At 35.2% G+C, this 14575-nt stretch overlaps 2 protein-coding genes, 1 long non-coding RNA gene, 1 other non-coding gene and 1 pseudogene across 5 annotated transcripts; 2 read left to right on the top strand and 3 right to left on the bottom strand.

Moving 5' to 3' along the window:
* Positions 1–834: 834 nt before the first annotated feature.
* Positions 835–916, bottom strand: TRNAS-CGA. The gene has a single exon. It is a non-coding gene; the product is annotated as a tRNA-Ser (tRNA).
* A 430-nt stretch (positions 917–1346) lies between these two features.
* Positions 1347–4747, bottom strand: LOC120166652 (probable beta-1,4-xylosyltransferase IRX9H). 2 transcript variants are annotated; one of them, XM_039175892.1, is made up of 5 exons: positions 4420–4747; positions 3064–4227; positions 2708–2957; positions 2199–2411; positions 1347–1717 (listed from the first exon to the last, which is right to left on the bottom strand). In XM_039175892.1, exons 2-4 carry the CDS (start codon positions 3972–3974, stop codon positions 2241–2243), a joined length of 1332 nt encoding a protein of 443 aa, XP_039031823.1. In that variant the 5' UTR covers positions 3975–4227; positions 4420–4747; the 3' UTR covers positions 1347–1717; positions 2199–2240. The 2 variants fall into 2 exon arrangements, with proteins under 2 accessions (XP_039031823.1, XP_039031822.1); XM_039175891.1 differs by lacking the exon at positions 4420–4747 and having other exon boundaries at positions 3064–4399.
* Positions 4748–7103: 2356 nt separating this feature from the next.
* On the top strand, positions 7104–8028 carry LOC120166645. The gene is made up of 3 exons (XR_005519947.1): positions 7104–7604; positions 7683–7841; positions 7954–8028. It is a non-coding gene; the product is annotated as an uncharacterized LOC120166645 (long non-coding RNA).
* Positions 8029–8126: 98 nt separating this feature from the next.
* LOC120166644 (eukaryotic translation initiation factor 3 subunit L-like) lies at positions 8127–9357 on the top strand. The gene is made up of 3 exons (XM_039175881.1): positions 8127–8182; positions 8300–8639; positions 9221–9357. Exons 1-3 carry the CDS (start codon positions 8172–8174, stop codon positions 9299–9301), a joined length of 432 nt encoding a protein of 143 aa, XP_039031812.1. The 5' UTR covers positions 8127–8171; the 3' UTR covers positions 9302–9357.
* LOC120166658 lies at positions 9314–13932 on the bottom strand (annotated as a pseudogene).
* Positions 13933–14575: the final 643 nt, after the last annotated feature.

Below are 14575 nucleotides of genomic sequence, written 5' to 3'. Positions count from 1 at the left end.
GAACATTAATGATTGTAACGATTCTTCTATAAACGTAATAATATAAATGTTTGTTTTCTATTAAATAATAAAAATGTTACTGATTAGTTTATGGGTCAAATTTACGTCTGCAATCTTCCGGTGCTGACCAGCTTCCAAGCTTCGAGACGGTTCATGGTGACTCGTAGTTGAGAAACCAAGCGATCGAATGAGGGCTTCGAAGCCGAAGCAGCGGCGATTGCATATCGAAAGAGCATGCAAAGTATCAGGACGAAACCCAGTTCAACATCAGCTTCTATGGATCTGACGAACTGAGAAAACAAAGAGAAGAAATTAAATATATCGATGAAAACAATGGAGAAGACGGAGAGAGAGAAAGTGAGCAAGAGGATGATTAGAATGAGAAAGGAAGTCACGAGAAGAACGCAGGCAATGAAGGAGCCATAGAGAAATGCGAGAAGGATCAACTCTAGGTTGGGGAAATAATGATCATTGGCCATGGGACCATAGGTTTGTTGAGATGGTGAAGAAAAGAGCTCAATTTGAAGAAGAGAATGAAGTGAGCTGCACTCATTCTCCAGAATCCAGATACCCTTTTTTTGTGCATGTATCTTGAAGGCATATCAACAACGTAAGGAAAGAATCAAACCGGTAACAGTCTACTGAACATCCCAGAACCATTGCAGCAAACCTCTCTCTCTATGTATATATGATAAGTTAATTCCTGTAACTTTGCTTAGCTAATCGTTAAGACTAAGGGAGATTAATGTGGTAAAAGTTTTATTTACTGCAACCCTTCACCAGCATCGTGCAAAGGTGCAAAAAAGACAGAAGGGGAAAGAAAATTGTATAAAGCGTCGACAGCAGGATTTGAACCTGCGCAGGCAATGCCCAACAGATTTCGAGTCTGTCTCCTTAACCACTCGGACATATCGACATCAGGTTGTCCAGGGGGTAATTCTAAAGTTAATTATTTTATAATTTAACATGTCATTGCGGTATATTTTACCTTCTAAGTTTTGCCACCTTCATAATTTCTAAAGAATCTATTTGCTCCCTTTCATTCGAATGTTTGTACTTGTATCTTCCAAGAATGGAAGTTTACTATTGAAAAAAAAAAGGAAAAATAAGAATGGAACAAACCGTTCACAGTAGTTAAACTAACAAAGATTGCATTCATCTTCTCATATGGAACCATTATAGTTGTTTAATGCAGTCAATGTCGCATTCTGCTCTAAGCCAGTACTAAGAAGTTCAGGGCAATTGTCACACTATCCATTTTGAAATGACATTTTTGCAGCTGAATTCAAAGCTGCATCAAATAAATTATACGAGATATGCAAAAAAAATTGTGCTAAAGGACAGATATGGAGGTAATAGCAATGCGAATAATCAAATTTTGCTCTCAATTGTGCCCCCTAAAGAATAGCTACTAGCTAAAACCAGAATGGGAGCCAAAGTAAAGTTACAGTAAGCATTACGCAAGGATGGTTTCCATTTGGCCATCCTTTCCTCACTAGTCCTATGAAATTCTCTCAACCAAACTCAGCAGGCAATGCAGAAATGGAAAAATAATATACCGGACAAAGGTTTGTTTACACTTGTCTGCAAATTACCAGTTTTTCGTCTTTTAGGTAAGTACATCAGTGATTGGAAATTGTTTGCCACTTGATTTAGGTTTCAGTTGAGATACAATTCTCCTTCAATGACAGTTATAAGCGTCTCTTCGCCATCTTTCCTGCAACAACGAACATGAGAACTCATATAAATCAAACCTTAGGTATAAAACTTTGCAGACATTCAATTAATCATCCCTGCATGTACTGTATATACTTCTTTAAGTCATTAAAAATAAATTTTGAATAAGATCAATAGAAATAGGCTGCTATAATTCGAAAAACCATTATAGGTTGAATCCAGAAAAGTCTGCTTGTCAGGAGGTGGATAATATGAATGCACTAATGCAGGATTCATTGCTCGATGAATCAGCCCAGCAGGGCAGAAGTTTGAGGGGAAAAAAACTGAAACAGGGAATACAGCTAAAAGTCTGGTTTTTCATGATGTTGCTTTGTTTTCCTTTATATTCATTCTTCTCACTTCATCGATGAGTACACTGAACTTGCGTTAATATACAATTGCTTTATTTCCATGTAGCCTTTTAGCAATGTCATTGGTGGAACTTTTTTAGGATGTATTTGATGAAAAGAAACGACACTTACCTTGCCAACCAAAATTAACTCCTTTCACACACGTACTGAGTTTCATGCAAGTGGAGCAATAATGTCCAGATTATTCTTTGTTGACCATTTTTTGGGATAGAAGGAATTAGACGGTTCAACATTAAGCCCCCAAACCATGATTCTTGAGCAGTCCTGCGGTAAGCCTTCCATCTGGCTTTCGTCTTCCACAACTCGTTCAATAAACAAGCTTGCCTGCAAATTCAAATCGATAATGTTAAAATGTTGAAATGAAATCCACCACCAATATGTAGCATTTCAATATAGGTTACAGTGCAAAATACTAATTCAAAGGGTAATTTTTGGAGGACAAAGTCGATTGCTGGCATCCTTTTCTCTCACTGTTACAACCAAAATTGACTTAATTAGCAGATGCAGTAAATGGCAACATTTCTAATATTTATCCAGAAATAACACAGGTATGACCACTGTAGTAAGGTGAAACAATAAGAAACTTAAGGGCAACCAAAGAAGAGCCAATAAATACTAACGAGTAAACCATCTTTGGCTGTGTCAAGCTGTCTTATCAGCTCAAGAGTAGGTCGGTGCCATCGCTTTGGATCCCAGAGTATGGTACTGTTGAAGGCAAACCCTGACATCTCAGCATGGAATCTGCGGAGTCTCCTACTTAATCCATTTAGGTGCCATCCAATGACTTGAGTTCCATTACAAACAGGGCCCTCCAATGTAGCTTTACTTCTGTCTGATGCTTGTTTCGCCACAATCCAAGTCCCAAACCGCCTATAAATAGAGCCCATAATGGAAAAAAAAATGCTGTAGTAGGCACAAATAAAGGGATAATTTAAAGAATACAAGTTGACAGAAAATACAGATATAAAGGAGATACCTAATATGCCTCATTTGTTCAAAGAGATCAAGTGAGTAGATGTTATCTTCATCGGCGAAGTAGACAATTCCATCAAGACGATGAGTCTCAATGTGAGATAGTGCCATGTTTCTTTGGTGAACTCTTCTGTCGTTTATATCGGTCAGATTTTTCTTGCAAACAAGATGCCTATACATTACACTGCTCTTTCTTAGGATGTCGGCTACTTCATCAGACTGAGAGGTCATCTCCACAACTACCCACAATATAGGAGGTTTGACCAGCTTTAATGTGTATGCCAAACGATTTAGATAATAGGCTTGAAGTGATCCAGCATGTGTTGGAGTCACAACTATCAAAAGCTTACGAGTTTCCAGATCTATATCTTGAGGGAGCAACCGATTAGTCAGGGTGTTATCTAAATTCCCTTCTGTCATTTCCTGTCTTTGCACCAATCCCTCTAATGAGAAGTTATTATCAATCCCAGGGCTGTTCAGTGTTGAAGTTACATTCCTTTCTGAATTGTTGTTTGTTTGAAAATTCCCAACAGTCGATACTACCTCGAAAGAGAATGCCTGGTGCTTTGAAATGGGATTCATGTATGAAAAGTCCATGGAAATGAATGGTGTAAATCCAATTAAAAAGCCAACTATGAAACAAATGAAGAAGTGAAAAACAACCCTCCTCCAAACTTGTCCTTTCTGTTTTGATCTGTCAAGGTGCCTATAGGATCTTGGTGAGAAAAGACCGGAAAATAAGGATCGAGAATCCGATAAACTGAAATGAGACACTGGCAATCCAACAGTGGCTGGGGAATTCTGACTACATGATGAAGACTTGGACAAAGGAGAAGGAGCTGAACGTTCAGCCTCTCCGGCGATTAAAGTCCCATGTTGAGGCACGGGAGACAGTGTTCTTCTAATGGATGCCATCAATTTCTGATCTGTTTTACTCCTCAATCAATTAAAAAATCACCACTAAGCAGCCAAATTCATCACAAGCTTGCTTCCTTTACCAATACACCCCTTTAAAACAACAGCATCCAAATACGCAGTATGTTCCCCTAGCTCCATTACACATCCATGAATATATCTTATTTTAAATATCAAATCAATCCTACCAGATACATTCAGCTACGCGAATCCATTTTCAAAAACACAATTCTCCCTCTCACCCAAATGATGCCTGTAAATATATCAAAGACAAAGCAAAGTTCTTGATCTACTACGAACTGTTTAAGCAACTAAAGTAATTTCAAATCAAACATAATAAACCCAAATACCCAATTTACAGGATCAGATTTGACTTAAAAACAATGATATTCCCAAACCAAAATTTGCCAAAACTCCAATCTTACTAAAACGAGCAGCCGATTACCTTGCAACGGAAAATGGGTATTCGATCTTCTTTCCCGAAAGTCGCAGAGGAGAGAGAACCAGCATCATCTTTGATCTCCGAGCTTTTAGTTCAAAAGGCGGCGAACAAAAAACGTCAACAGCATTTTCCAGACCTTCATTTTCCTTGAATAAAGGGTCAAAGCGTAGAGTTAGAAAAGGTCTTAAAAAAACAAAAGATGTTGAAGGAATCTATATAATGGCCTTGCGCTTGCAATAATGTGAGAGACTTTAAAACAGTTCAGAGCACACAGTCGCTTGCGCCCAATCACAAACATTCAGACACAATGAACATGACAACACGATAAGTTGATTTATTATTATTAGTATTGACATTTTTTTAAGGATTACAGACATTTAGATTATGTGTTTATCTATTCTTATAAGTTATAATGTATAATTTGATATCTACGAAAAAGGCACCCAGAGTTGACTTAGGAAACATTGATTTAGTGGTGTTCGATTGAGTCGAGTCAAAAAATTTTAAATTATTTGAATTGATGAGTCGTATTTTACAACTTGGAGATGACTTAAAAAAATTTCAATTCGAGCTTAGTCGAATTTTCGAGTTTGTGTTCAAATTTAATTATCCGCTAATTATTAAAAATTTTGTTAAAAAATTTTTGAGTTGATGATATTATTTGATTTCAATTTAAATGGTGTTTATGACCATATATATATATATACATTCATGTGTTAATTTTTGATAAAAAAAATACAATACATGTATATTTCTTTGATGTGTGATATACATATGTCATATGGATTTGAAGGACTCGACTCAAACTTAAATATTCATCCATTAATTTACTAAAAATTTTGAGTTATTCAAATTGTATTTTACAATTCGATCTGAACTTAAAATTTATTCGAATAGAATCGAATTTATAAAATTATAACTTAAAATCATTTCGAGTCGAATTTTATTCACCAAACATTGAGGATTCAAAGCCAAAATTTACGGCACTTCTTTATTCGCCATCACCGTTTAATAATTTAAGGTTTTTTTTATAAAAAAAATTAACATAATTAATTAGATACTAATGGCATCAAGAATAACAAGGCAATGAGCAACACGTTTTGTCTCTCGACAAACATAAAAGACTCTAAAATTTAGATTGCTCGTCAAAATCAATCGTTCCTATCAACTTAGGCGAATATGTCCCTTTTAACTCCAACAACCAGTTCACGGTGGTCCCGAGCAACAACACCAATTGCCTCCATCCACATTAATACTATTAATTTAAGAGGGGTGAATTAATTGCATTCCAATAAAGAAATGCCATATATGAAGTGATTTTCATTTAAAAAATACAGGTTTGAAGGAAAATTACCAAAAATGAGTTATAACGATAAAAGAAACAAAGACATTCTTGGAGTTGTTCCATCTCTCATATCTTGAAATTTCAATCGATTGTCTAATGAGTCAAATGAGACCATCTTATGCATGATCACGGTGGTAAAATCAAAGTTGTGCTTTTTTTAATGCTTAATTTTAGTATTATATCTCTCAGTTAAACGGTTAACAATCAAATTTAACAGTTTAATGACCTGAATAAAATACAAACTAACAATGGATTTGTGAAGAATTCTTTTTAGTAAGCTCAAACTACAGAAAACATATAATCAAGTCAAGGGCTTCGGATAACCCATCATTGAATTAAATGAATTTTAATATCTCAATAACCTAATTTTGGATAAGCAAATTCTGTGACTACTGATAGAGAGAGAAGTATACTAATGATCACTAGATCTAAGGATGCGTTTGGTTCACGGAATGTAAGATTATTAGTGAGAATGTAAGATTACTAGGGAATAAGATTACTGGGAATGTTGTATTTTGTGTTTGGTTGGCTTAGCATGAATGTAAGAATACCGTGTTTGGTTAAAGGAATAAAAGATTATTGGAATGTATATTTGACCAAATTGTCCTTATTATATATTTGTTTTTTTAACAAGTTGGAAAATATTTATATATTTTCTTTAAAAAATTTAAATTCATAAAATTTATATAAATTTTTTTTACAAAATTGAAAATATAAAAGGTTTAATGAAAGGATAAAATTTTATTTTAACCCCTGAACTTCATATAAAATTTTAATTATAGATTTTTTGTTGTAAATCTAAATAGTTTAAAGATAAATTTGTAATTTAACATTCGTAAACATTTTATTATTCAATGACATAAGAAGGATATTCTTGAAAGAAAAGAAAATTAAGGGCATTTTAGTCCAAAACGCCGGTAATCCAATAATACCTAAGGAAAAAGAGATAATGACATTCCCGATAATATACCCAAAAAAATCTACTATTGGTAATCTCACATTCCCCCATCCAAACACCCCTTAAGCGTTCTTAAAATATTTTTAACTTCAGCATACATAGTAAAACATCAACAGTAAAGTAATTTAATAAAAAATAACAATTATGTTAAGGTAAGTTATTTAATACAAATAATTTATTTTATTAAAACAATTTAATTATGTTAATACAAATAAATTATTTTATTAAAAATAAAAATTAAATTAAATATTTTTAATTTATATTATAAATTAAAAAAATGATTATCCCTTTTTCTCATGGAGCATATTATAGATTAGAAAAGTTTCTTTTAATTCGAGAAAGATTGGGCCACTCTATAAAGGAAAAACTGAGAGCCCAAAATCTCAAAACGTTCCTTCTTCATTAAACCCTAATCTCCTTCTTCTTTTACGGTCGTTCACAGTCGACAATCCATACTCACATCCAAATCTATTTCTCGAAGTCCTCACTCCTCAGCTACTATCTTCTGCAACTATGGCGGCCAACTACGATTACGAGGAGGCTCCAGGCTCCTACGACGATGTGAACCGCCAAGACCTTGGCTACGACCCGAACTTTGTCCCTGACTCCGTTAAGTCGTTCGTCGTCCACCTTTACCGTCACATTCGTGAGAAAAATGTGTACGAGATTCACCAGATGTACGAGAACTCGTTCCAAACGCTCTCCGACCGTCTCTTTAAAGATACTCCGTGGCCCTCCGTCGATGCGGTTTCTCATTATGTAGATAACGACCAAGTATTTTGCCTCCTTTACCGTGAGATGTAGTTTCGCCACCTCTATGCTCGCCTATCCCCCACTCTTAAGCAGAGGATTGATTCTTGGGATAATTATTGTAGCCTCTTTCAGGTAATTACTTTTAATTTGCGTCATTATCTGTGATGTTGTGTCGTGGATTGATTTATTTGTGCTTTGGTTTTCGTTTAGGTGGTGTTGCATAGGGTAGTTAACATGCAGTTACCAAATCAAAGGCCATGGGACATGGTGGATGAATTTGTATACCAATTCCAAAGTTTCTGTCAATACAGGGTGAAAATGAAGAACAAAACTGGGCAAGAAATTGCTCTTCTCCACCAATTTGACCAGGTAATTCAATTTGCCACGAGTATAGTAGATATGGAAGCGTAATTTTTTAAGTAGTTATTGTTATTATTATTGTTATCTTTGTGGGGATTTTAAGTTATTTTCCCCTTTATAGGCATGGAATGTGTATGGGGTGCTCAATTACTTGCAAGCGTTTGTGGAGAAGTCAAATATTATTCAGATATTGGATTTGCCACGATATAGTAGATATGGAAGCGTAATTTTTTAAGTAGTTATTGTTATTATTATGTTATCTTTGTGGGAACAAGGGTTTACATCAGAGTTATAGGAAGTCATATTGCTACTATTTATCATTATGGTTTTGCCAATCTTATGATGCGGAGGTGTGCTTTTGTTTTACTTGTTAATGGCATAAATGTTTCTTCCTTTATTACAGCTTTATTCAACTGTAGTTCTTTTTTAATTTAGCTTAATAATGATATATATAATCTTAATTATAGGTATGTGGAGGCAATTCGAGAATTCAATAAGATTCTCTTGTATATTTACAAGACAAAGCTATATCATCAGAAATCTCCGCAGTATGAGCAAATACTGAAAAAGAATGAACAAATGTATGCCTTGCTGGCAATTTGTCTTGCACTGTGTCCCCAAGCAAAACTTGTTGAGGAGACTGTGAACTCTCAATTGCGAGAGAAGTATGGTGAAAAGATGGCTAGGATGCAAAGATATGACGACGAAGCTTTTGTTTTCTATGATGAGCTCTTTTCTTATGCATGTCCCAAGTTCATTACACCTTCAGCACCTAGCTTTGAGGAGCCACTTGTAAATTACACCCAGGTAACAGTTTTATCTTTTTTAGACAATCTTAAGAATGATTTTGGTGAAAGTACATTAATGAAATCTTGTGTGCTTGTTCCTTTCGTTATTTACATCCGAAGTCCTTTAGCTATCCAACATACATGATTATGTCACATAAACTTGCTGTAGTTGAGGCTTTTTCATATTTCTTTTATTGTTGATAGTTGCCTTCTAAACAAAAAAATAATTCTTTGAACTGAGGTTTTGCTGCTTTTGCACCCTAAGTATCCATGAAAAGATTGTATCTGCAATTTCATGTTTTAGATTCACAGTAATGTGGATGTATAGCTTAGGCCTAATTAATGTTGATTTATTATGTGTTAGTAGATGGTTATTTTTCCACAGTCGGTCTCTGTTCCAGCAATTTATGCGCCTTCATTTGATGGATCTCTATCCCTGTCTCCTATACAATGCAATATCTTCCTTGACTTATTTATCATTGAGGAAAGGAAGTAAAAAGGGCCATTTGGCATGTTGTTAAGCTTGGTCTTCTCATCTTGTCCTGTATTTCTCTTATTATATATTTTGTGTTTTACCTACTTCCATTTATTTACACGCAGGATGCCTACAGACTACAGTTGAAGCTGTTTCTATATGAAGTGAAGCAGCAACAGTTATTATCGGTGTCAGGACATTTCTGAAAGTGTACTCAACTATATCTCTTGGGAAGCTTGCAAATTACATGGAAGTGTACTATCAACCAAATTCTCTAGAGTTGCTGATGAATCAGTACATTGTACTGTAGTATCAACAACCGAGTGGCCTTCACTCTTCTTTATTTTCAGAGTAGGGGAGCTAACAACTATGCATGTGTTTCCCGACAAGCATTCAGATGCAAGACCCTGATTTGTTATGGCCCCTAAGCTTTTACGATGCCAATTTCTTGGAGTTTGCATGCTTGAAGAAAACGATGATTTGTTTCCTTTAGGACCAACATGATTAGGAGAAAATAACATTGGATCATTTAAATTACGCTCAACAAGCACAGGAGCAGGCCGCTGAAACTGTCAGAAGTATAGAGGAAAATATTAGTAAATAATAAACCAATTCACTATTAGATGCAAAATAGAATATAAATGTAATAAAGAAAAAAGAATTAAGACAAAGATTTCCAATTTTATATATAAAAAACTCACAATTTTGTAAGAATCAACAATTTCAGTTTTGTCCTTGATATGAATTCCGCAGGCTTCTTTTTCTATGTTTCCTAGGGAACTAGTTCCATTAGAATCATTCTTCTGACCTTCGTCATCTGAGGATTCAGTATGATATCCCCCATTGAAGTGTTCCTCATCAAATGCTTGAGATGAGTTTTCTTTTTCTTCAATGGAGACACTGGAGTTGATTTTATGTGCAGATGGACGCACTTGTGATTTGTTCCCAGTCCCTCTCTCATTGAACATTACATCCAAGCTAGAGGAATCTTTGGTAAAATTGGATGTCATATCAGTTTCCAGCTTTTTCTCACTTCGTCTCTCTGATAAAGGTTATATAAGGTCACGGTAGCCTTTCTTCAAAATGGATGGTGTACCAGTAAAAGGTTTTGCAGCACTTTTCAGCAGAGCATCAGAACTATTGTCCCGTGACGGTGAATCCCAGAACCGAAATGGACTGATGCAGTTCGTAGTAGACATCATCAGCTGGCGAATACCAAGAGGACTGTATTCTTGCTGCATATCACTGCCAGAGGGTACAAGGTCACAGCTGAAAAATGGAATATCCAAGCTTGGAAATCGAGGAGGCTCATAACATAGACCTCCAACATCTTGATCTGCTGACAATGTTGGCTTATCATCTACCCTAGGAGAAGTTTCTACTACATTTGATTCTAAACCAAAAGTATTCACTGGAACCAACTTCCGAGAATCCTTGTCAAGGTATGATTGCCCTTGCAAGTCTGTATTATCTGTGTGATCATCATTGGTATAGATAAAGCCGTCATGTGCATTCATAGTAAATTCTTGCCCTTGATTTGAAAAAGGTTGACCGTTTAACTGACAAGGTTCACCTCCAATCATATGTGTACCATCTTCAACTGAAAGAAAAGGAGACACAAAAGACCGACAGCATGAGGTTGGCAATACTTCAGACCTTGTAGGACAATTATATTGTACGAATGGATTTCTTCCAGTTTCAGATATTTGGATGTCTGAAGCCTGAGAAAGTGATGCATTTGTGAAGCCAACCATTCCAACCATAATAGATCCTTGTGTCAAATTTTCAGAGGCAAGGCCTTCATCATTCACTGCCTTCGAGAATAGGACACTACAGCATTCATCATCGGGTATCAAAGTTTGCTCTGGTTTTTCTGAAGCTGCAACCATATTTATGAAATGTGTAGGAGCACTTAGTCCTACAGAAGACTGAAATGCAGTATTCATCACTTCATGGCTTTCGCTGGTGTCTAAACAGTTATTTGGTCCCGGTGGTTCTGGAATGGAGAAGTTGACAGCTTCCAAAGGTGGGTAATAATCTTCTGAACAAGGTGCTGGATTGGAATTTTCCTCCTTACCAGGCATTTCTGTGAATTGAAATTGCTCTCTTGTATGCACGGAAGCATTAGCCAAATCACTTGTAGACTGAGAGCAGCTAACCATAGCTGACTCTTGGCTGCATTCTGCTATGTCCTCGGCTTTTGTCCTAAATTTAGCAGCACTATCATCTACGTAGCTCTGAATCGTCGAATAAGACAAAGGCGTAGGCTGCCTTTGATTAGTAAGAAGTGAGAATTGAAATTGTTCTAAAAGGCCTGATGCTATATAAGAGTCCAATTTCTTTTTGATCGAACTGTTCCAGTGATTTTTTATTGCATTGTCTGTCCTGTTACCGGTACAAAGATTGAAATAAAGCATGTTGAATGCAAGGAATATATTAACTTCTAACAAACAGAACATTAGAGTTTAGACAAATATCAGCTGATGACTTGCAGTCACAGGACAGGAGGAAGTAAAATTAATACGAGACAAATAGAGGTGATCTCAATCTAATTTTGATGGAAAGGTGTGGATTCTCTGAATAATAAGTTAACAGACCTTCCTGGCAAAAACTTTGAGAGCTCTGCCCATTTATTCCCAAATATCTGATGAAAACGAATAAGAGCCAACTCTTCTTCTTGAGTCCATGCCTCTTTGTTTATGGCAGGATTGAGATGATTATGCCACCTGCATTGGTACTTATTTGTAAAAGCACATACGTAAGAGAAGAACAAATTCTTTTTTCTTATATTTTGAGGAGAAAGGGGAGCATTACAACAGCAAACACTTTCATAAATTACAAGAGAAGATGTTTGCAATAACATCCCAGAGTGAAAAACCTCTCACAAATTGTTAAAATCGACAACGTTAAATCAATTCGACCAGGCTTAGCTCAGCTGTTGTCATTATCGTAAGAAAGGTTCAAACTCCTCGACTTCTCCAAAGTTCTAAATGTAAATAAGTTAACAGTTCCATGATCACACCTTTCTCTGCATTGCTTTCCAATTCGTCCAGGTAAGTGCTGAGCAATGGTTGACCACTGTTTTGGCCCATATTTGTTCACCAACTCAATTATTTGTTCATCCTCCTGTTTAAATTTCTCAAAAGCAACTCAGAATATTTATCAAGAAAATTATGTTTGTTCTGTCAGCAAACAACTAAAAGAATTGTTAGAAAAAATAAGAAAAGGGGTAGCAAAAACAATCACCTCTTTAGACCATGGTCCTTTAACAAGCTCTGGATTCAAGACCTTTTGCCACCTGTGTAAGCACTGTACATCAGTCCAATCCTTGAAACACTCGGATGCAGATGAACCGTCTTACCGTTAATCCGTTTAAAACAACGCACAAAGAGCTATTATGCCTCTTAAATTCAAGAATAATACCTATCTTTTTCCAATTTTTTTCCTTTAAAACGTCGAACAGCATTGCACAGAATCTCATCCTGGAAGCGCATATAATTAATTATGTAGTCAAAATGAAAAATCATTAAAGGATATGCATGCGACTAAACTATAGATAGTACACTGATAAAGATATTACAGGGTAGGAGTAAATTAGGGGACACTATAATACATGGCAGAAAAAGAGCTTTAAACGTCGAACAGCATTGCACAGAATCTCATCCTGGAAGCGCATATAATTAATTATGTAGTCAAAATGAAAAATCATTAAAGGATATGCATGCGACTAAACTATAGATAGTACACTGATAAAGATATTACAGGGTAGGAGTAAATTAGGGGACACTATAATACATGGCAGAAAAAGAGCAAAAAAGTTATAGATTGAAAGGCAATGTCTTAAAACACAAGACAGCAGTCATAGACTACGACGAATACCTCTTCAGCAGTCCACTGCCCTTTTGTATAACGTCTTGTAGGACCGGTAGTCTTCCTATAGAAGCATTGCAAAGTCAGCAAAGCTCAGCACTTCATAAAATAATCAATTTCTAAAATAAGCGTATATAAAAATTGCAGAGGGAGGGCAATAGCAGCCTAGAAGGCTAGAACACCAAACCTGGATTTTAATGAATTTTCAGTAAGAGGTGCTAAAAGGAAACAATCACAGCGGTTTAAAAAGAAATACCCATGAAGAGTTCGCATTCTCTGAGAATCATCGCTGATGCAGAGCCCAACCGAAGGGGTCGACACTGTTCTGTCACCTTCCATAGTTCTTCTGAAAATGAATAAAGCTGCATCCCGCCATTCCAACTCTACAACGCTTCTCCCCGCAATCTACTGTCCAAATCATTAGAAAGCAACCTAAATATAAAGTTCCTGCCCGCCAAACAACAGAGCAATGAAACATAAAAAGAAAAAGAAATCAGAAAACATATACATATAAAAAATTGTACACTAGAAACTTAAAAGTCAAAAGTCAACAATTTGAAATTTTAGCAAAGAATTCGAATTAAAAGTGAAGATCAAGATATAAATTTAAATTCATTCAATTTTCAACTACTTGGAAATTGGATAAAGAACCGGTAGTTATTGAAGCAAATAGTTAAGTATGTAACTTAAACATCAAGATCAATGGAATAAATTTCAAACTCATAAGATGAAAAAAAAATCCCTAAAAAAGAAGATGAAGAAAGCACCTACTGAACTGAGAAACGAAGAATCTGATGAGAGAGTAGAAACAATGCGCCTTTGCAGATCCAAGCGAGCAAAGGTAGAGGAAAGCAAAGATTGGGATCTGCAAATGCACTGGGAAGATTACAGAAGATGATTAAATGGAAAAGATCAGACAAAGAGCAAAGGAATCCAAGCAGGAAAAGGGAGAGAGGGAGAGAGAGAGAGAGAGATTTCAAACCTATAGTTAAAGATCAAACATTTTTTTGGATTTGACGGCCAGGATTTCTCCCCCTTGAACCCTCTACCGTCCGTAAGCTTTCTTTCAATCATCCCCAACGATCAAAATTTATTTTCTTTTATTATGTTAACGTTCTGAAAAAACAAAAATGAAAATAAATAAAACATCATTACATCAAATATTAAATAATTTTAACAATATAAATCTAATGATCAGTATCTAACTCTAATATATATATATATATATATATTATGATAATATTTTTATTATAATTAGATATCTTTTTAATCCAATTAAACACCTTATTTTTTCTTTGATACAATTAAGTATTTAATATTATTTTCTATTATAATTATCGCTACCTAGTACTTTTGTACATGATAATATTTTTATTATAATTAGATAACTTTTGTAGTGTAATTAGACATTTCGGCTTTTTTTCTTTGATACAACTGAATATCTTATATAATTTTTATTATAATTAGACAATACTTTTATTATAAACAGATAATTATTTTGGTACAATTAAACACTTAGTTTTTCTTTTGATACAAAACTTTTAAAATTTTAAATATAAACACATATCACATTTTGAGAGGTTGACATGATTTTTTAACATCTATGGCAA

The sequence above is a fragment of the Hibiscus syriacus genome, unplaced genomic scaffold (genome assembly GCF_006381635.1).
Source record: "Hibiscus syriacus cultivar Baekdansim isolate YM2019G1 unplaced genomic scaffold, ASM638163v2 tig00111641_pilon, whole genome shotgun sequence".
NCBI classification, from domain to species: Eukaryota; Viridiplantae; Streptophyta; class Magnoliopsida; order Malvales; family Malvaceae; genus Hibiscus; species Hibiscus syriacus.
The sequence above is the reverse complement of the archived record's forward strand: the minus strand, read 5'-3'. Positions and strand labels throughout refer to the sequence as shown.